This window comes from Jaculus jaculus, chromosome 6 (genome assembly GCF_020740685.1).
Source record: "Jaculus jaculus isolate mJacJac1 chromosome 6, mJacJac1.mat.Y.cur, whole genome shotgun sequence".
Taxonomy (NCBI): domain Eukaryota; kingdom Metazoa; phylum Chordata; class Mammalia; order Rodentia; family Dipodidae; genus Jaculus; species Jaculus jaculus.
This window is the reverse complement of record NC_059107.1, coordinates 77,010,645-77,032,679: the sequence shown is the minus strand read 5'-3', so window position 1 is coordinate 77,032,679 and position 22,035 is coordinate 77,010,645. Positions and strand designations below refer to the sequence as shown.

Sequence of the window (22,035 nt, the reverse complement as noted above, 5' to 3'; positions counted from 1 at the left end):
TCTAGAAAAGTCAAAGAAGGCCGGGTGGGGTGGTGCACACCTTTAATCTCAGCATTTGGGAGGCAGAGGTAGGAGGAGCACCATGAGTTGGAGGCCACCCTGAGACTACATAGTTAATTCCAGGTGAGCCTGGACCAGAATGAGACCCTACCTCTAACAAACAAACAAACCAAAAAAGTCAAAGAAAAAGCAAGTTTTCCCATATTGATTTTACTTTTCCTCATTATACCTCTGGACAGGGCTCCACATGACAGTCCTTTATTGAGCAGTGGCCATCTTCTGCCCAGAATGGACATGGTCGCTTCAGATTAACCTTGAGAGAAATAACAAATTTTTGTCAGTAAATGTGCATGATAACTACACAATGTTTCCTACAGGTCAATGTGCTGGGTGCCAATGACATGATGACTGTGAAGGACAAACGTCCTATCCTTGTCACACCTACACAGGTCAGATATTAAATAATCACATTTTTTAAAAAAAAATATTTGCACGGAGAGAGAAAGAGAGATAGATAATGGACACACCAGGGCCACTTGCTGCAAACAAACTCCAGATGCATGTGCCACTCTGCACATTTGGCATTACATGGGTACTGAGGAATAAAACCTAGTCCATCAGACTTTGCAAGGAAGTGATTCAACCACTGAGCAATCTCTCCAGCCCAAATGACAACTTTTCAGGCACCCTAAGAGCCCATAATTTTTTTAAAATAAGTGGCTAGGAATTGGGGTAATAGCTTAGCAAAGTGCTTGCCTTGCAAGCGTAAGGACCTGAGTTCTATCTCAAGAACCCATGTAAAATAGGTGTGGCAGGATGGTACATGCCTGTAACCCCAGCACTGGGGAGGCAGAGTCAGGCATATCGCTGGCCATCTAGTCTAGCCCAATTAGGTAAGTTCCAGGCCAGTGAGAGAGACTGTCCCAAAAAAATGGGAGTTCCACCTTAGGCTGAGTTTCCTGGCCTCTGCACTGATGTGCACATGCACCCCCACACACATACACCTGCATAAACACAAACATGCATACATATACAAAGTCTCAAAAGGGCATTAGTTCTCTGACGCTTGGAAAGAGAACAACATCAAGAAGTTCCCTGCTCACCTGGAGCACTGCTATCACTGGACAGTATCTGAGGATCACTTTAATGGCACCCAGCACCAAACCTTAGCATCAGGGTACCTTGGTGCAACCACTTCCATAACTATTGTGCACTAGCACCTACCATGAGTTAGACACTGGGCTAGCCTCAAGGACAAAGAGAAGTGGAAGAACTTTCCTGGAACATAATTTCCTGAAGAAAGCAGGTATCAATTATTTGCATATCCTCTTGATTGCAAGTTGTAGTTAATCCTCCACAAAAAAAAATCCAGAGTTTTCTAATGGGGCTGGTGGAGGGTGGGCTCTCAGATAGTCATGCTTTAGGATGAATGAAAGCTGGAGGAGGTGTGCATGTGGGTAAGGTGACTGAGAGCTTGGGCTGTGCTGAGAACTGACAACCAGCAGTCTGGCTGATAAGCTATAGGGAAAGGAGAGAGGGGTAGAGAGAGGGAGAGATTATAGGGTAACACTCTGAACTTCCATACTCTGCACACAATAGGGAACTAGCAATTCACCAGGATTTAGAGATGCACTGCCCATGTTCCTTCCTTTTTGTTCTTCCCCTTCACTAAGTGGGTTGTCTACTTTTCATCTCCATGGTCACCACTTGTCTCCTGTGGAAGCTACATGCAATAGTCTCCCTCCTCCTACTACAATGTATTGTACACAGCCAATAGTTACCTCAAAAAACAAAGATCCTACCAATCTCTGCTCAAAATTATCCTGTGACTCTCACTACCCTTATTATAAACTCAAATCCATGACAGCTCTACAAGCACTATAAACTAACCTGGCAGTTGCCAGCCTTTGACTCTGTCCATCACCTGGCCTTCATGCTAGGCACACCCCAATCTCCCAATGTCTCAAAGCTCTACACTAGCTATTCTGTTTGCCTGCAGTACTGTTCCTATACATGGCCTGCTGTTCCACTTCATTCAGATTTCTCTCCAGTATTACCTCAGCAGAAACAAACTCCCTAAAGCAGTACTTAGGATACAACTGCCATCTCAATGTTTGCTGCGTATTTTTACAGCACCTAGCACTGCCTGAGTATGACCTGTTTGCTTATGCATCATCTGCACTCTACCCTGTAATGACTGAAATTCTGCCTTATTACTTTATCCCCAGTGCCTAGGATCTACCACAGGCACCACAACACATATATGCAGGAACAATGCCTACACTAGACACAGAGAGGGAAAGGCAGGAGAGAGACTGGTAGCATGTAAGAGAGTCACCAACTCTACTTCTGGGGACAAGTGAATTGGGTAGGATTGGAGGTGCTCTACATGGAGATTTACAGGTAGGAAGTGAGACTGTCCACAGACGAAGGAGTGCGAAGCAACATGCCACATTTGGGGGACATCTCTCTTGAGCTCCTTCCTCCTTCACCTCTCCATGGGGCAGTCACAGCCCCTCACAGGTAGCAGACCCAAACTGGGCTTTTCCTCTGGTCATTCTTGCTTGCTTTCTTTCTTTTTTTTTTTTTTTTTTACTTTTTTTTTGTTCACTTATTTATTTATTTATTTGAGAGCGACAGACACAGAGAGAAAGACAGATAGAGGGGGAGAGAGAGAATGGGCGCACCAGGGCTTCCAGCCTCTGCAAACGAACTCCAGACGCATGCGCCCCCTTGTGCATCTGGCTAACGTGGGACCTGGGGAACCGAGCCTCGAACCGGGGTCCTTAGGCTTCACAGGCAAGCGCTTAACCACTAAGCCATCTCTCCAGCCCCATTCTTGCTTTCTTTATAAATGGTAACTTCATCACCGTAGCTCCTCAGCCTTAAAACTTGAAATGATCTTTTGACTCCTCCCTTTCTCACCTCAAATAAGACACTTCTGAAAACTTCAAAAAATACTTGAGGGCTGGAGAGGACTCAGTGAATAAAGTACTTGCTGCTCAGCGCAAGGATCCACAGAACCCAGGTGAAGGCAGATATGGTAGCAATGCATCTATAATCCCAGTGCTCCTACACAAAGATGGGAAGCAGAGACAGAGACTCCCTGAGCTCATGAGCCAGCTAGCCTGGTGAATACAACAGCAAATAAGGAATTCTGCCACAAATAAGGTTGGAAGCAAGGACCAACCTCCGAGGTTCTCTGACCTCCACATGCACATCAGGGTGCACATACACTCTACAATCACACATACATACATATGTCATACATACACATAGGTTGAAAAGTATACTTAGAACTAGGGATGACTTCAGCAACAGAGTGATGTCAGGATGGTAGATACACTAGGCAAACACCTACACACTGGATTAGAGCTCTTCAGAATGCAGGAAAAAAAATCCTACATGAAGCAAGCAGGAAAGTAGAGACTCATTACTACACTAGCACCATACTTTAGAGTCAGGAAGGAAACCAAACTACCAGCTGCTCCCCAAGGTGCAAGGGGCTTATACCACATAGAGATCTCAGTCTCCAAAGTCCCAGCCAGAGGGTTTGGCCCTGAATCAACAACTTGAGCAACAACAGGAACAAGGTACCATAAGACTTCTCTAAAGAACTCTAAGAACACAGAGATATTCTGAACCCAAACAAGTACAGCTCCAGGATTAAGCCCAGCTTCTAATTCACCACTGGAAAAGAGTTTGGTTGGGTGCTTTCTTAGCATCCTAGTGCCATTCAGCCCTCTAACATGCCAGTATGTGGAAGCCCTTCCAAGGCAAATCTAGCCCATCAGTCTTTCAGAGGAAATACTTCTATCAGCAAGGATGGGAGGGATACCCCCTGCCTTGCAACTAAGACATGTTTCTCTCTTCACAGAGAGACCTCTCTATGCTTGAAAGGGAGGTGGGCACTGGCTATGCCTCCCTCACAGTTGCCTTCAGTGATGAATTCCGACCAAAGGCTCCTCCTGTTAGAGGGCAAAAGACTTCTGGAAGTAGGCGCCTGCAAACTTTCCTTGGCTGGCTCTAGCAATAAATCCAGATCCTCTGACTCTCCTGCAATTTCTATATGTACTGACCATCCAGGACAGCCTCCACCCAAGGACCGGCTCCTAAATAACCTAACAGAACTCTTTAGCCCCAAGTCTCCTAGACCCAGAGAACACAAAAGGAACTTAATTTTTTTCTTTTTGTTTTTGTTTTTCAAGGCAGGATCTCACTTTAGTCTAGGCTGACCTAGAATTCACTATGTAGTCTCAGGGTGGCCTTGAACTCACGTAATCCTCCTACCTCTGCCTCAAAAGAGCTAGGATTAAAGGCATGCACCACCACAACCAGCTTAAAAAAATATTCTTATTTATTTATTTGCAAGCAGAGAGATAGAAGACAGACAGAATAGGTATGCCAGGGCCTCCAGCCACTGCAAATGAACTCCAGATGCATTTGCTACATTGTGCATCTGGCTTTACGTGGGTTCTGGGGAACTGAACCCGGGTTTTAGGCTTTTCAGGTAAGTACCTGAACTGCTGACCCATCTCTCCAGCCCCCCATAAAGGGAACTTTGGATCCTGTAAACATTCAGCAGCTCTTCCCCCAAAGGTCAAGTGAGCAATCTAATCTGGAAATGAGTATCTGCCACAAAACCGCTCCTTGATATGGGGTAGAATGAAGAGAAAATGAACTCTAGCTTTCTAGCTTCCTTGTAAAGAAACAATTAGGACACATACCTAACACACAGCCTGTGAAGTTTGCCCGAAGATACTGGCTTTGATCTCACATCTCTCAAGGCCACATCAGGACTTGACACAAACTTCCTGAGGGCACAAACAACAGAGTCGTTTGGAAAGCAGCAGAGCAGCATTCTCAGTATGTGGCCACACTGATGAGGAAGGAACATCTTTTACACAAGACTAGAGTCAGAAAGATAGATCATCACGGAAGGGATGGTTCTCCTATAGAGTGCACAGAGACCAACAACAGTCAAGAAACCTGAAGAAACAGAGGAACATGTTCCAAATAAAGTAATACACATCTCCAGAAGCTGATGCTAATTAAAGGGAGACGTGTGATTTGCTTGGCAGGATATCTGAAAGACAGTCATAAAGAGTCTTACTAAGGTAAAAGAACATTAAAAAAAAACAACTGCAACAAAGAAATAGGAAGCATTAAAAACAACAACAACAAGAAGGACTGGAGAGATGGCCAAACAGGTAAGGGTGGTTGCCTGCAAAGCCCAAGCACCTGGGTTAGATTCCCAGTACCTACATAAAGCCAGATGCACAAAATGGTGCATGCATCTGGACTTTGTTTGCAGCAACCAGAAGCCCTAGTGTGTCCATTCTCTTTCTTTCTTTCTCTTTCTCTCTTTTCTTGAAAAAAAAAAAAAAAAAAAAAAAAGAGCCAGGCATGGTGCCACATACCTTCAATCCCAGCACGTGGGAGGCAGAGGTAGGAGGATCTACATGAGTTTGAGGCCACCCTGAGATTACATGTCTACGTGAGTTCAAAGCCACCCTGAGACTGCATGAATTTCAGGTCAGCCTGTGCTAGAACAAGACCCTACCTTGAAAAATCAAAAATAAAATAAAATAAACAAAAACTCAACAGGATGAAGACTACAGTAACAATTTAAAAATTCAATAGAGGAATTCATTAGCAAACAAGCAGAATAAGGATTAGCAAACATGAAGACAGTGACCCAACCAGGCTAAGGAGTAAAAAGAAAAAAGAATGGAGACAACCTAAGTGAGTTCTAAGACAATCAAGCCAAATAACACACATTATCAGAGTACCACAAGAAGAGGAAACAGAAAATCTTACTCAAATAATCACAGAAAACTTCCTAAACCTTGGGAATAGAAATCCAGACCCAACAAGCTCAAAAGACAATTGCAAAGGGACACACCAAGATGTCACACTACAGTTGACATTTCTAACAAGGATTGAATTCTCCCTTTACATGACCTAACTCCTATACTTTTTTCTCCTTCTCCAAGTCATTGTGCAATTACCTAATTGCACACCAATCACTGACTTAGTTGGCTTCTCAGGAAACCTAGCTGGTGACAACTTGTCTAGCTTCATGAGACCATAAACACATTGGCACTTTTATAAGGATCACATTTAATTAAAATATTTACTTGGGGAGTGTGGTAGTTTGAATGTATGGCCCCATTAGACTTGGGTGTTTTATTAAAATTGAACTTCCTATTTAAGTCCCTAACAGGTAGAGATCCCTGCTTAGGGTGCATGTCACCATGGGCTGTGAAGTGCAGCCCAAAGGTGTATGGAGAGCAGTTTGAGTTCTGGTGATTTGGTTCATGCTTGCTGGTGGTGCTATCTGCTTGGATTTATGAAAGAAAGCCAGTTCCTTCTGCCATTGATTGTATTCCCTGGACTCTGTAAGTCTGAAATGAACCCCTTTCCTCCCAAAAGCTATGTCTAGTTGGAAGTTTGCCCCAGCAATGTGAGAGTTAATATTTTCAAGCTATGAGGATATCTTTTCACTTGGCCAAGCCTCCTTTGGGATCCTTCAGGAATGCCTTTGAAGCCACTTATTTCTATTTATTTTATCTTTTTCATTGTTAATTTAAGCAAGGTTTTATTTTTCACTCTATTTCCAAATGGTTGTTTTCATTTATGATATATTGATATTTTTATATATTAAGTTCATAGCTTATGTTTTAGGGCATTTAGTATGTTGTTATGTTCAATATTCTTTTGAGGCTTAATTTTTTTTCTCGAGAGGGCTAAATACTGGCAAGGGGAAGCTGGCTATAACATCCCATAGCCTGTCCCCTCCAAAATACACTGCCTCCAGGAGGATTTAATTATCAAATTGCCATCTGCTGGGAACCTTGTAGGAAAAAAGGGTTTATTTTGGCTTAAGATTCAAGGGGAAGCTCCATGATGGCAGGGTGTTTTCTGCCAGCAATGCAAACCTGACTAGAATAATGCTCAAACACAATGTTCATCACTTCTACCCTCCCACTTTATACTCATCCCATTGGAAAAGCTTAGTGCTACCTACCTTCTGATCACTTTCAACCTCTTACAATTCAGCACCCTTTTTTCAATATGTTCTACCTTTTCATAACAATTGAATAGGTTCTCTATTTTCTGTTTCATGTCCTTACTATCCATTTTGCACAAAAACCCCTGGGATAGTTTCTTGTCATGCTTAGAATAAAATACAGCATCCTTCTATTGACAACATGGCTCTGCTTACCAAAAACAATCTGCCACCCCACCTACCTTTTCAACCCTCACGCCCATTCACCTTCCTCAGTGACATAAGCCTCCACATTTCTCAAATACACTAAGCTTATTCTTGCATCAAGATGTTTAAATCTGCTCTGCCCAACTACAGCAGACTACTCTTTCTTTAAATCTTTCACAGCCCTCTAGTGCCATGCCACCCTGAATGTACCAGATCAGAGCTTGTCACAGGTCACCCTTTTACATAAGATGGACCTTCCCTCAAATACCATATTAGCATAAACCCTTTCTTTCCTGATCACTTCATGAAAGAAGTGTTACCTACCCCTTGTACCCCATTCCTCTCTGACTCTAGCTTTGCTTTATTTTTATCCACTGCATTTACTTTATAACCACTGAAATTACATTTTATTGTTTACTTCCTTATTGCTTGTCTCTCCCTAACTGGAACAAATGCTTTGTCATTCATTGCTGTTCCCATAGTGCCTAGACACGAGGGTGACACAAAGCCATCACTCAGTATTTGGCAAATAAGTGAACAGTACAAAAAAAAAATTGTAGGTATCAGCTACAGAAACCAACTCCCCAGCTGCAAAATAGGCCTCTGTTTCTACCTATGACAACCCCTTGTTCACTGTGCTAAGTATGTGTATGTGGTTAAAATGAACTTCTTTACCTTAGCTCTTTCCCCTTTCACAATACTGTACACAGTACACTATGAGTGGTTAAATTTCCTTCTTATTTCACAGGTTTGACAGGATTAGAATCAGAACAGCAAGTGAAGCAACTCTCCCTTAAATGCTCTAGACCTGGACTGAGGGCATTAGCTAAACCTGAGGTTTAATCCTCCACAATCCTCCAAGGATGAGGGGCCAAAGTAGTGTGGGTTATATATGAGCAATTTCATTGTACTGGTTGGAACTTTTAAAGTATACATCTGAGAAGATAAGATTGTATGTTGCATAGCCAAAGGTCACACTGTTATTTTTCCTATTCAACTTTCATTTTTCCTTCTTCTGTAACAGTTCCTAAAATTCCTCTCTAAGGAACAATGGCTCCTCTTATATTCGTGTGAATGATATTTTCATCCAAGGTGTCCTCATTCTTTTGGTGAAGACATCTCATGACTTCCTGGAACAATCATGATTCTCCTCCAGAAATTTGATTGTTAAGTAAAGTGTGACCAAAATATTTTAAAAAATGGTTAATTTGATCCAAAATTTTGGTAGCAGAATGAGGACAAATACTCAATGGTAAAATGCTTGCTAGTGGGCAAGACATTCTAGGTTCAATTCTCAGAACCACAAAATGCTGGTAGTGCCTTAAAGAGAATGGCCCTTATTGCCTGCTCTACTCTCATCTCTTTCAAAGTATACTTTTTCAGCTTGTCTTTCAACTCTATAAACTACTCAACTATCTTTTTAGTCAAATTTCCATTTTGTTTGTTAGCCAATAAAAGTACCCTACTTAGACACCTAAACCCTTACTTCATTTGAAAAGGGGGAGAATAGGGCTGAAGAGATGTCTCAGCAGTTAAGGCACTTATCTGCCAAGCCTAAACCAGGTTTAATTCCCTCATACCCATGTAAAGCCAGATACACAAAGGTATACACTAGGGACAGATACACAAAGGGACATCTAGAGTTTGTTTGCAGTGGCTGAAGGCCCTAGGCACACGCATTCTCTGCCTTTTCTCTTCTCTTTGCCTCTCCTTGCCTGCAAATAAATAAATGTGTGTGTGTGTACACACACACACATACATACATACATTCATACATACATACATACATACATATATAAAATTTGTTTTTTCAAGGTAGGGTCTTGCTATAGCCCAGACTGACCTGAAATTCACTATGTAGTCTCACGGGTGGCCTTGAACTCCTGGTCCTCCTACCTCGGCCTCTTGAGTACTGGGATTAAAGGCATGCACCACCATGACCAGTCAAAATATTTTTTAAAAGATAAACAATACTAACAGAATTTTGGGGTGAAGATTAAATGAGATATTCATTCACTCAAATATTTGAGTGCTGTATTAACCAGGCCTTGTAAGACACAGAAACAGAAGATGTAATATCAAAACTGAGGTGTGCAAGGTGTGCAAGCTTCAGTGGATATTATCTGGGTCTCTGACAGAAAATACACACACTTCCTCTGCTATGCTATGCAAAATCAGCATGGTCAACCACTTCTAAAATATAAAAATTAACAATTTCACAAGGCATGAGAAAGCTGCTACCAATACAGATATATGGTCTGTCATGGAAATTAAAAGAAGCACCTGTCCTATTTGCACATAAAAATGTCTAGATTAAAGACACTCAACAATTCTTTAGGTACAAATTTCTCTTTGAAATAAATTCATGGACTCTATTTCTAGCACTTGTATAGAGAGAAAATACCCTTTCCTGGTTATGTTTGGGGAAAAGGGATGGATTCTCAAATCTTTCTTTTTCTAACTTATATTCTTAGATGATCTAAAACCACCAAAAAGCTAAATTTTCTATCCTCAAAAATATTCTAAAACCTGACAATTCATAACCAAGGTTAAAAGAAAATCATGCTCAAAACTTAGAATAAACTACAAATGAAAATCAATTTGAAAAACATCAGGGAGGTAGTATACAGTTTTGCAAGCATGAAGACTTGAGTTTGAATTCTAGAACCCACAAAAAAATAAATAAATAAAGGCATGGTGATATGCACTAGTAATCAAAGCACAGGGAGGCAGATTCCTGGGGCTTACTGGACAGCCAGCCAAGCCTACTTGGCAAGTTCTAGGCCAGTGAGAGACCCTGTCTCAAAAAAAAAAAAAAAAAAAAAAAAAAAAGATGGAGAGATGGCTCAGCAATTAAAGGTGCCTGTTTGCAAAGCCTTCTAGTCCAGGTTTGATGTCCCAGCACCCATATAAAGATAGATACACAAGTGATGCATGTTTAAGACTTTGTGTCCAGTGGCACGAGTGGCCCTGATGTTCCTATACCCATCTTACCTCTCCTTCCATTCTCTCTTTCAAATAAATAAATGAAATATTTTTTAAAAAAATGAAGGTGGACAGTGGATGGCAACCTGAGGAAAGGTACCCATGGTTTTCCTCTGGGCTGCACACACATGCACACATGTGAACTTGTATGTACATCAACATGCACAAACACACAAATGTATCCTATTATAATTCCACAAACAAAAGAAGATAAAACAAAATGGAGCTTTAAAGTAGCTTACATATTTCACAACATGAAAACAGATGACACACTATTTGCAAAGAGAAAGACTGTCAGGATAAGGACAAGTTGTAAACATGGCCAAAGTACATAATGTACTTGATCAAAAGTGTAATTATGAAACCATAATATCTAAGTATGAAGTCATAATACATATACACTAATAAATTTTAAAAAGCTACTAGGTCTCATGGTATTTTCTTCTAAAGAATTTTCAAGTACTTGTTCTATGAAATTTTGCTGATTGTCAAGTTTAACAATTACTGCTACCTTTTCATTGGTATTGTAGAAAAATCTAGTCAACTCTTATTAGGTTTAAGAACCAATCTGTAGAATTCCTATGGAGAATGTTCTATTTGTCGGTTTACCTGGTTTGTAGCCCTTGCAGAGAGCACCCCAGTATAGGTCTGGTGCTCTGAAATGCTAACAACATAACCATTAACAGAAGCAACACAGCCCAACTCCAAGCCCGGGCAGGTGTGTCCACATCATAGAACCTGTGCTCATGGGAGACAAACAAAATCAGTCCCTGGCATTTTCAACTTCTATAAAGTGAGGTGTATCTGCTTCAAAACCAAAAGGAAGAGTAATTCCTCAAACACAAGAATAGGGTGCTGATAATAAGCATGTTACAGCGGGGCGTGGTGGCGCACACCTTTAATCCCAGCACTCGGGAGGCAGAGGTAGGAGGATTGCTGTGAGTTCGAGGCCAAGTGAATTCCAGGTCAGTCTGAGCTCCAGTGAAACCCTACCTCAGGAAAAAAAAAAAAAAAAAGCATGTTATAAAATAGGTTTTCTATTATAATAAACACATTCAAATATTAAAAGATATGCATAGGGTAATACAAAGAATCAAAATTGATTTTCAAAAGGCTCCTAACAGTCACATCTACAACTAGACATGAAGGCACATGCCTGTAATTCCCAGCATTTAGGAGGCAGAGGCAGAAGCATTGTAGCACATGCACAGCCAGCCTAACCTACATGGCAAGTTCCAGATCAGCGAGGGCTTTATGATGAGACCCTGTCTCAAAACAGACATACTGACAACCAAAATAAAATGAGTAACTTCTACAGATAACCATACAGAAATCTTGGCTATCAACACAATTAAAAATGACAACTTTACCTTGTAATAGCGAAAGTAATCTCGCTCTTGTAACTTTTTTATTTTGGGGAAGATTTTGTAAGTATTGAAGTTATCAATACTGTCAATGTCACACAAGCAATCATCCAGGACTCCAGTCACCTAGAATTGAGATATGTAAGATTTAAAAAATGAAAATCACTGATGTTTCCACCTTAACAACTCTGTGCTATTGTATTAAAAGATAATTTAGTTGTTCAAGTTGCCAGTATTTGCTAATTAAGAATAACATTGAAGCAATCACTTCCTTTTAACTTAGGACAGCTGAAATAGGAAAATTACATATACCTACCCCGAAATACCATACATATGTATAGTGCTCAAAATAAAAGAAGTTGGATTTGAAATCTCTTTGAATTCTTTTTCCCCTGCCCAAACATATATAAAACCCACCCAATTAACCACTACAACGTTCAAGTGGTCTTTTCCCAGACTGGACCAGAAAACACAGCCTGTAGTACCACCACTGCAACCACCCAAATCATTATTATAGGATACCACTTATGGAGCACTTATGTGGCAGCCATGGTGTTAAGAGCTTTAATATGCCTTCATTTACACCTGAAAAGTATCCTATAAATAAAACCTTATTACCTCATTTTACAAGTAAGGAAATTAAGGTTTAACAACTTTAAAATATTTTTTAAACGATTTTTACTTATTTGACAGAGAAAGAGAGGGATAAAGAGAGAATGGGCATGCCAGGGCCTCCAGGCACTACAGACCAAATCCAGATGCGTGTGTCCCTTTATGCATCTGGCTAACATGGGTCCTGGGGAATCAAACCTGGGTCCTTTGGCTTTGTAGGCAAACGCCTTAGCCACTAAGCCATCTAAAATAGTTTCTACTAAGGCTATGTGAACATATTCCCAAATCTTTGAGGCTTTAAAATACATGGCTTTTTCACAACTTAAAGTATAATATTAATCTAGGAAGAGAAGCTAGCTAGCATTTACAAGGTAAATTTATAGTCCAAAAATTCCATTAAAAAACACCAAAAACCTAGAACTCAATTGATATGCACAACCTTAACAAATTTATCCAGAATTATCCTGATTAAAAAATGTTAATCCCTCAAAATTCCATTCTATATGATTTCATTTACATACCATTTCTGAAATAAAATCTTTAGAAAGAAGAAAAGACTGCTAGTTGCCAGGCCTTAGAGATTAAGTAGGAGTGGGAGCTTGAGTAGAAATGATGTAGTACAGTTATAAAAAGCAACAGGACAGGTCCTTGTAGTGAAGAAACTTCTGTACTTTCACTGTGGTGGTGAATAAAGGAATCTACATGTGATGAAAATGTATATACACATAAGTGATGCAAATAGAGGTAAGTGAACACAAGTCAGTTGTCTATCTATGGCAATGTCCTTGCTCTAATATGGTGCCACATGTTTGCAAGACAGTCCCATTGTAATAATTGCGTAAAAAGTACATGGCACTTCCTGTATTATTTCCTTCAACTTCACATGAAATATCTCAATAACTCAGTTCAAATTTTTAACTAAAAACAAGAATAGGCCCAGTCTTTTAAAGGTTTTCTTCAGGAGGCCAATAGGAGATACACAGTGACTAGGAAGTGGCGGTGCTTGCTGGTTGTTTCTTTCTTGTCCTTGCTCCTGAGGAAGGGAAATGTGTTTCCAAAATCCTTACAATATGGAACCAGAGCTGTATTGCCTAGACATGGAACAAAGGATCATCAAGCATTTTAGCTCTGGAATTCTGGGCTTTACCAGACCACTTCCTAGGATCCTGTCAGAAATGCTTCCATTTCATTTGACTGCTCTCACTTCTTACAAGGGTTTGAATTCTAGCATCTTTTAAGTAACAACAGTTCTAAAATAAGAATAAATCAATCAATCAAAATATATACCAAAATACCTTTTAATTAAAAAAATAGTTTATCTAGTAAATCTTCCTTCTTAGGAATATTTCTGAAATTGTTGACTATCATATTTTCTTTCTTTCAATTATTTTTCTTGTGACAGAGAATGTTAATGTATACATTATCACGTATATATGTGTAGCTTTTTTTGAGGTAGGGTCCCACTCTAGCCCAGGCTGACCTGGAACTTACTCTGTAGTGCCAGGTTGGCTGCAAACTCACAGTGATCCTCCTACCACTGTCTTCTAAGTACTGAGTTTAAAGTTGTGCCCCACCATGCCTGGCCATACTTGTGACTTTTGTATGTGTGGTGTATGTGCTCATGTGGAAGTTACAGGTCAACACTGGGTTCCTTCCTCAATTATTCTCATTTTTGAAACAGGGTTTCACTGAACCTTGAACTCACTGATTCAGTGAGATGAGCTGGCTAGCAAAGCCCAGGGATCCTACTGTCTCCACCTCCCCAGGATTGAGATTACAGTCATGTACCACCATGTCCAATTCTTATGTTCCCAGTACACAGAACCATCCAAAGGTATGTTACAACTGAATTAGTATGTGGAATGAATTAGCAGATAGATGGAAGAGAAATGCAGATGAGTTATCCAGATGGAAATACAGAGATAATAAATATCAAGGAGGCTTTAAGAGATGTGTAGCACATTAAGAAGGTATGCTATGTCTTAGCTAGAGCTTCAGAACAACAGAACAGACAAGAAGCAATGGTAAGTCTTGCATATCAGTGAGAAAAATAAATGAACAAATGAGACAAATCCATAGACAGATGTACATAAAACATAAGTATAATACTTCATTAGTTGACAAAAAAAAGTCCACATACCCTTCAATGCTTACTAGATAGACAAAAATATATACTGGTATAAAATACTAGGGAGAATGTATTACAGCATTAGTGGTGAGATAGTAAATTGGTGCTATTCTAGAAGCTAATCTTACATTCCCTAATAAAGCTGAACATGTGCTTGGAGCAATGCCATGCCCAAGCACACCATCTTAAGAAACTTCCACATGCATGCTAGCACATATGTACAAAACTGTCTGTGAAGCAGTGCTCTTTAGCCAAGTCTAGAAGTAATCTAAGCATGAAGTGTACTGATTTTTTCTTGCTGCAATACCAAACCCCCACAAATATAGTCACCTGACAATATAATTTAATTTTTTAGTTTATTTATTGCAGTACTGGGATTGAACTTAACAGCCTTGCATATAGTAGGCAAATGCTCTACCACTAGGCTGTATCTCCAGCCCTATAATGTAATATTTTTACCTTACAGTTTTGAGGGCCAAAGCCTGAAAGTGTTTTTTTATTTGTGTACGTTGTGTGTTTGTGTGTGTGGGAAGGGGGTGTTCCTGTGTGTGTCTATGAGGCACAAGAATTTCCTGGAAGCTTGTGGACCAGCTAGCCTGATGACTGGAGCAGTGAATAACCAACAAGAGACCCTGTATCTATCAGGATATCAAAGGCAAGGACTGATACCTGAAAAGTTGTCTTCAGACCACCACACATGTGCTGTGGCATATGCATGTCCAGACACACAGAGAACATGTGCAGGTACATACACACGTTACCAAAAATAAATAAAATAATAAGATCAAAGCGTCAACAAGGTTGAAGTCTTTGTGGAAGTTGTATATGGGAATTGTTCCTTAGTTTTCCAAGCTTTGAGAGACATGTGTAACCTTTGGCTGGAAATTTCTTCTCATTTAATACCAGCAGTGTACCATCTTCTAATCTCTAGCTCCAGCACTCTTGTCTCCTCACAAGGGACTCTGTAACCACATTGGTCTTTCCTAAACAATCCAGTAGCTATCTCATTTTAAGATCCTTAATCACATCCTTACAGCCCCTTTGCCTTGTAAAATAATCGTATTAGATATTATCTAAAATAGTATCTTAGGAATCTGGACATACACATCTTGGGGAGAGCCATTCTACCCACTGTACGGATCAATAATGGAATGAATAAATTATAATACATTTATATTATACAGCACCTAAACCTGTGAAAGTGAATGGACTACAGTAAAACTCTTCATCATGGATGGATGCCAAATAAAATGTTAACAAAAGGAACACATTAAAGATGAATTTCCAGACTAGACTACATTAATATTACTGAAACAGGGGAAGCTCTAAGTATATTGCATGGGATGCATCACAAAAATAAAATTAATAGAGCAAGGTTTATTTCAACCTCTAGGTAGATATAACTGAGTAACTTCAAGAATGCTGGCAACATCCCATTTCTACATTTTGAAGTTTTGGTGCTACTCTGATCCTCCTAAATGCACAGCAAACATATCACCAACTAAGCCACCTCCCTAGCCTCCGTATTTCTAACTTTTAAAAACTACTAAAATATTAGGGGGTTCACAGTGTTCTTGGGAGTTTTCATGACTTCTCTCTACATGTTACCTCCTGTTAAGTCTGTGTGTTCACAAAACCAGCAGCTCATCAAACGCAGTGTTCAAGAATTGAATAATTTTGGCTCCTGGTGATCGGCCCCATCTTGGGGTATACAGAGCCCTCACTCTCTGCCATCTCATTTATTATGAGATTATTATTATTATTATATATTTATTATTACTCAGAAGTGACTGAAAGGGATCATTATAAACAACACAAGGCACTATTATCACTCAGGAATGTCTGGGCCAGGAATCAGAGACAAAGACTCAACATATTTTTGTAGTATATGACACACTGAGTGAGACAGGAGGGGTTTCTCTCTTATACTGTATAGTAAGGACACTTTAGATAAAGGGACATGCCAGATAAATTGACAATATAACAGAAAGTCGAAAACGAAGAGGAGTGAACAATATGAACACATCAGAAGAAAATGTACTAAGTAGAGAGAACAGCCAATGCAAAGGCCTTGAACAAGAACACACTGTGCTTGAGTAATAACTGGGAGACCAGTTTGGCTGAATGAGTCAAAGATGATCCTACAAGAGCAGCTTTGGGTGGGAAAGATCAGGATTTTGTTTCTGAAATTGAAATTTGAGATACTTCCGAGTTACCCAAGTGGAGATGCTGGGGTGGGAAAGGAAAAAAAAAAAAAAACTTGGCTATGGAGATCTAGAGCTGAGACTTCTACATTGGAGACAAACTTTAAATTTAGGTGTACATGGCATTTAAAACCAAAAGACCAGATAAGATGGCCAAGACAAGGTAAGAGAACAAAACTTGAACCCTAAGGTAAAGATGAATGGCAGTTCAGGGCAGAGGAGAACAAGTAAAGGACGCTAAGAAAGACTGGCCCTGCAGACAGGAAGGAAACCAGAAGTGTAGCATCCTGACATCAAAACAAGTATTTCAAAGAGAGTGAGTGATGAGCTGTGGGAAAAAAAATGGCATTAGTAGCTATAGTTTAAGAGCTATGGATCTGGGATGGAGAGAATTCTTAGTGGCTAAGGCACTTGCCTGCCAAGCCAAAGGACCCAGATTCTATTCTCCAGGACCCATGTAAGCCAGACACACAAGGTGGCGTTTGGAGTTTGTTTGCAGTGGCTAGAGGCCCTGGCGTGCCCATTCTCTCTCTCTTTTACACATACACACTCTCTAATAAACAGAAAATAAAAGAACTATGGGTCTAGGGCTAGGGATATAGCTCAGCTGTTATGGTGCCTGCTAGTATGAATGAGGCCCTGGGTTCAATCCCAAGCACCACATAAGCTGGACAAGATGAAGTTCAAGACCATTCTCGACTACATGAGACTGTCTTCAAAGTAACCACTACTAGTATTGGTCTTAGCAACAAGGACATTAGTGTCTTTGACAAGAGAGCAGTTTCAGAGTGCTAGGACAAAAGTCTGACTGAAATGGGATACACAGAGAACAGGAGGAAGAGGGGATGAGAGGCTCAGGAGAACTTGAAAACCATATAATTAGCATGTTTTATGATGAGAATAATGGTTCTTTACCTTTATAAAAGGAAAAGATGATGACCCACAAAGGAAAGGGAAGACTGTTGGAACCAAGTCCTTAGTGAGAAAGAAGAAATGGGACCTAACCCACTGTGTTCAAACAGCTGGTCTCTGTGACCAACACACGTCAGAACAGCTAGGTACAGAGACTCCTAAGTGTATTGGTTGGAGTTTTCTACTCTGAATGTGTTACTGAGGCATGAAATGGGGGGGGGGTGATGGAGTATTAAGTAGATTTCTAACTCAGTAATAATTTTTTCATCTCATGAACTAGAAACCTAGTACACTGTGGAGCATGACTGGTTTACCTTCATGATGGCATGGCTGAAAGGGAATTGTCATTCACCATCAGTGCCCAGCATTCAGAGACTATATAGGTAGCCAAGAAAAAGACCCAAAATTCAACATACAAAGTAGTTTCTGTAGATGCGGCTTTTCCTCCCCAGTAAAGAATCAAATCATGGTAAGTCAGGAACCATCAATATCAGATTCATGGTTCCTTGTTTCCCTGTGATTATTATGTTGCAGGGCTTGAGTTGAAAACAAATTTCTCTAGAGGGGATGGCTATTTGCTTTTCCTGGTCATCTTAAGGATATGAACCTGGGCCTGCTACAAATTCAGTTTTCTAACCAAATCTTACCCTCTTGCAAGTGGCACAAAGCTGTCATGTAAAGCTATGTAAGGGCTGCTCGTGAACACAGATTCAATAGAGTTCTCATCCCCCACCTCTTGCAAATTTCTTTATTTTTCACTCTAAGTGGATCTCAGTTCTTTCTTCTGTCACATTAAGGACACAGCTCTTTGGAGCCCAGGCTTTGTGGTGGGTCTCTTATTAGTTTCCTGTCTTCAAGCAGACACTGGTGTTATTTCTTGCTGGTTCCTCCCCATCCAGCTGTTAACTTAGAAGTTCAAATCCTCAGGGTAATAGAATGATAGGGCATTGTCAGTCCCTCATTTCTGGTTCACACTGAATGGGGGCTGTGTGCATTCCTTGATTTCATGCTGCCTCAGAAGGGCACTTCAAAGGCTTTAAAATGTATCTGACTGAAACTACCCCTTACAAGAAGATTGTTATAGTACTTGCACACACTGTGCCTCTCATACAGGTATTCCACTTCACCATAAAGCGCATTTGCATTTCATTTATAAGAAAATGGCATGCAATATACAAATGTACATCATTTCATATGCTCAAAAATATCCTCCTGCTTTCTTTTTAGGAAAACAAATTACTTATTTCCTTAAGTGACTTTGATTTCTTGTGAATAGAGGTGTTTTTCAAAAGTTCTAATTCTTCCCTTCATCTTTGCTGTTTTTTTTTTTTCTACCAAATTTAGTATCTGTAAAATATGAAAGAACCTAGTTAGTTCCTTTTTTTTTTTTAAATTTGCCTGGTCTCTCTCTGCTTTTCTATACAGAGAGGCAAATATTCTTTGTACTTTGTAGAACAGAATGAGGCCTGCATTAGGGCTCCAGTTTAATGTCACTTAACAAATAATTTAATCTCTCTTGAACTTCAGTTACCTTCCCACTTCTGAGAACTGTATCAAATAAAATGTGGTAATGTATAATTAAGCATGTGACAGGTTACAATCTAAAATCTGACCAAAAACTACATTAGAAAGTACGACTGAGCCAAACGTGGTGGTGTACACTTTAATGCCAGCACTCGGGAGGCAAAGTGAGGAGGATAGCTATGAGTTCAAGGCCACCCTAAGACTACACAGAATTTTCCAGGTCAGACTGAGCTAGAATGAGTCCCCTAACAATAACAACAAAAAAGTACAAATATATATCCACATGTAAAAGACTGCTTGGCACAATATTACTTTGAAATGTGCAAATCTTTAATTGTTGAAATATATATGTTCATTTGGATATAACAAAATTAGAATTATATGTGTACTTATAAAACATTATTTATAGCCAGGTATGGTGGCGCATGCCTTTAATCCCAGCACTTGGGAGGCAGAGAAGTAGGAGGATTGCTGTGAGTTCAAGGCCATCCTGAAATGCCATAGTGAATCCCAGGTCAGCCTGGGCTATAGTGAGACCCTACCTCGAAAAACAAACAAACAAACAAAAAACATTATTTATAGCTGGGTGTGGTGGCCCACACCTTTAATCCCAGCACTGGGGGGGAAGGGGCAGAGGTAGGAGGATTGCTGTGAATTCAAGGCCACACTGAGACTACACAGTGAATTCCAGGTCAGACTGAGCTAGAATGAGACCCTGCCTCGAAAAAAAAATAATAATAATTACTGGTAGCTGAAGTAACCTAAAGCAAAGCTTCTAGACTGGCTATAAAGTATACAATTAACATATGTTGTAGAAATTAAGAAAATATATTGCATTTTATAAAAATATCTAAATATAGGGCTGGAGAGATGGCTTAGCGGTTAAGCGCTGGCCTGTGAAGCCTAAGGACCCCGGTTCGAGGCTCGGTTCCCCAGGTCCCACGTTAGCCAGATGCACAAGGGGGCGCACGCGTCTGGAGTTCATTTGCAGAGGCTGGAAGCCCTGGCGCGCCCATTCTCTCTCTCTCTCACTCTGTCTTTCTCTCTGTGTCTGTCGCTCTCAAATAAATAAATAAAAAATTAAAAAAAAATCTAAATGTAAATTTCACTCAACATACACACAACTAGGAACTAGAAATGGTCTTGCCAAAGACAACTTGGAAAAATTTGTGTTTTAAAAGTCTGGCAGATATCCTCATAATTCTACTACACTGTTTTTCCAGGTTGGGCCCAGAAGTAGTGAAAAGAGTAACTATAGTATAGGTATATGCTCTGCTTGTTTTAAACAGTGATTCCTGGGTCAGTTCAAGATGGCCTCAAACATCTGGAAGTAAGGTCAGAGACCACATTTAACAAGTCAATACTAATAGTCTGTCCCCTTTCTTTTTAGTTCTATTATTATTAATACTTATTATTATTATTGAGACAAGGTCTTGCTATGTAGTCTGTCTAGCCTGGAGCTAGCTATGTAGACCAAAGCAGGCCTGGAACTTACAGTGAAAATCTTGCCTCTGCCTCCGAAGTACTAGAATTGCAGACATAAACCACTTACACCCAGGCGCTTTATTTTTATCAAATCATTCATTTAAAAAATCTTCAGGTGTAGGAACAAAGGGAATATTCTGTGTCCTGGGATTAGTGCTGAACACCAAAAAAGATCATGAAAATAAAAAGGATCCAAATAAAGTCGTAAAAACATGTTTACATTGTTATCCTCATAGTTACCATCAATATTCCTTAGCAGTGAACATTAATTGCTTGGAACAGCATACCCTTTATTATCAGGCCACCTGAGACACTTTTTTGTGTGTGTCTGTTTTTGACTCAGAGCTGACATTCTGCAGCAGGTGCAGACAGGCACCTGGCAGTCTATTCAAATTCTACCGAATAAAAACGAAGGAAATCCACTTCTCTTAAAGGCTCTGGCCATCCAGTATATTGAGAACATTTCTGTACTATCCTCTCCACTAAGACACTCAAGCTAGAGCTCCGTTTGCAAGCCCTGGGTCTCATACCTCAGCTCACCTGGCGGTGACACTGAATGATGTCACTTAAGACAGGTGGGTAAAAATAAAGCAGTGCCGAGCGCGGGTAAAGCCAGGTAATCTCTAGCGCACAAGCTCAAGGATGTTCAAGTCTTGTCCCACTGCCTTTCCACTTTAGGGGTGGCTGCTGAGAGTGCCACTAACCCTTGGCACATCCCAAGGCATGGGTGTCAAGGGTCTGCAAGCCTCTTCGCAACAGAGCTTTTCTCCACGTCCATCTCCAGCCACCGTCTGAGCGCTGGAAACATCGCCGGATAAAGCCTCGCTCTAGCGGCTCCGGGGCCCGTCACCGCGTAGCTCGGCCGACTGCCTGCCCCCGCGCACCAGTCGCCGTTCCCGCGCACGCCAGGCTTCGCGGACGTTCCCCGCACTGGCCCGAGCGCTCCCGGCCCGCGCTCGCCGCTCGCACCTGCGCCCGCCCGTCCGCCCGGCCTCTCGGCGAAACCGGCGCAGACGCCGCGTGGGGATGCCCGGCGGGCCTCCACCACGGCTTACCTGGGTCTCGACGACACTCGCGAGGAGGCTCAGGGTGACCAGCAGCTGCACTGCGGCCGCCGCCCCCTGCCCCGCGCCGGCCCTCAGGAAACCCGCGGTCATGCTGACTTCCTCCGCCGCGGCCTGCCGGGCCCGTCGGGGCCGGGAAACGGCGGGCAGACCGGGCGATGACCCCTGGGGACACCGCCGGGAGGAGAGTGACTCCAGGGGCAGAGGTCTGAGGCCCGGCCGCAGGAAGGTGACAAGCTCCCGCGCCTGGCAGCAGCGACTGAAGTACTAGCGCCGCGCGGCCCCGCTTCATCCCGGGCGGCCCCGCCCCCTGCGTCCTTGGTTGCGAACACGCCTCCGGCGCACAGCATTCTGGGAATTGTAGTCCCTGTGCCCCCGGCGGCCCCCGTGACCGGAAGGCGGAGCTGGAGGCCGCGCAAATGGGGAACTACCGATGTGGAGGTTGCTCCGCCTCTCTGAGGCGGGGCTCCATAAAGGCCAATGAGGCGGGACCACGAGGGCTCCAAAACACTAGGGAGTGGGCGGGAGAGTGGGGCTC

General features: G+C 41.4%; 1 protein-coding gene across 2 annotated transcripts in view; it reads right to left on the bottom strand.

The window, feature by feature from the left end:
* The window catches only part of Ero1b (endoplasmic reticulum oxidoreductase 1 beta), a 76,469-nt gene extending 54,684 nt beyond the window's left edge, over window positions 1-21,785 (bottom strand). For both annotated transcript variants that reach the window (XM_045153239.1, XM_045153240.1), the window contains exons 1-3: window positions 21,489-21,785; window positions 11,575-11,694; window positions 230-313 (exon numbers count right to left, since the gene is read on the bottom strand). In XM_045153239.1, the coding sequence (XP_045009174.1) occupies window positions 230-313; window positions 11,575-11,694; window positions 21,489-21,590 (306 nt within the window). In that variant the 5' untranslated portion in view covers window positions 21,591-21,785. The remainder of the gene's footprint in view (window positions 1-229; window positions 314-11,574; window positions 11,695-21,488) is intronic.
* Between the last annotated feature and the right edge of the window lie 250 nt (window positions 21,786-22,035).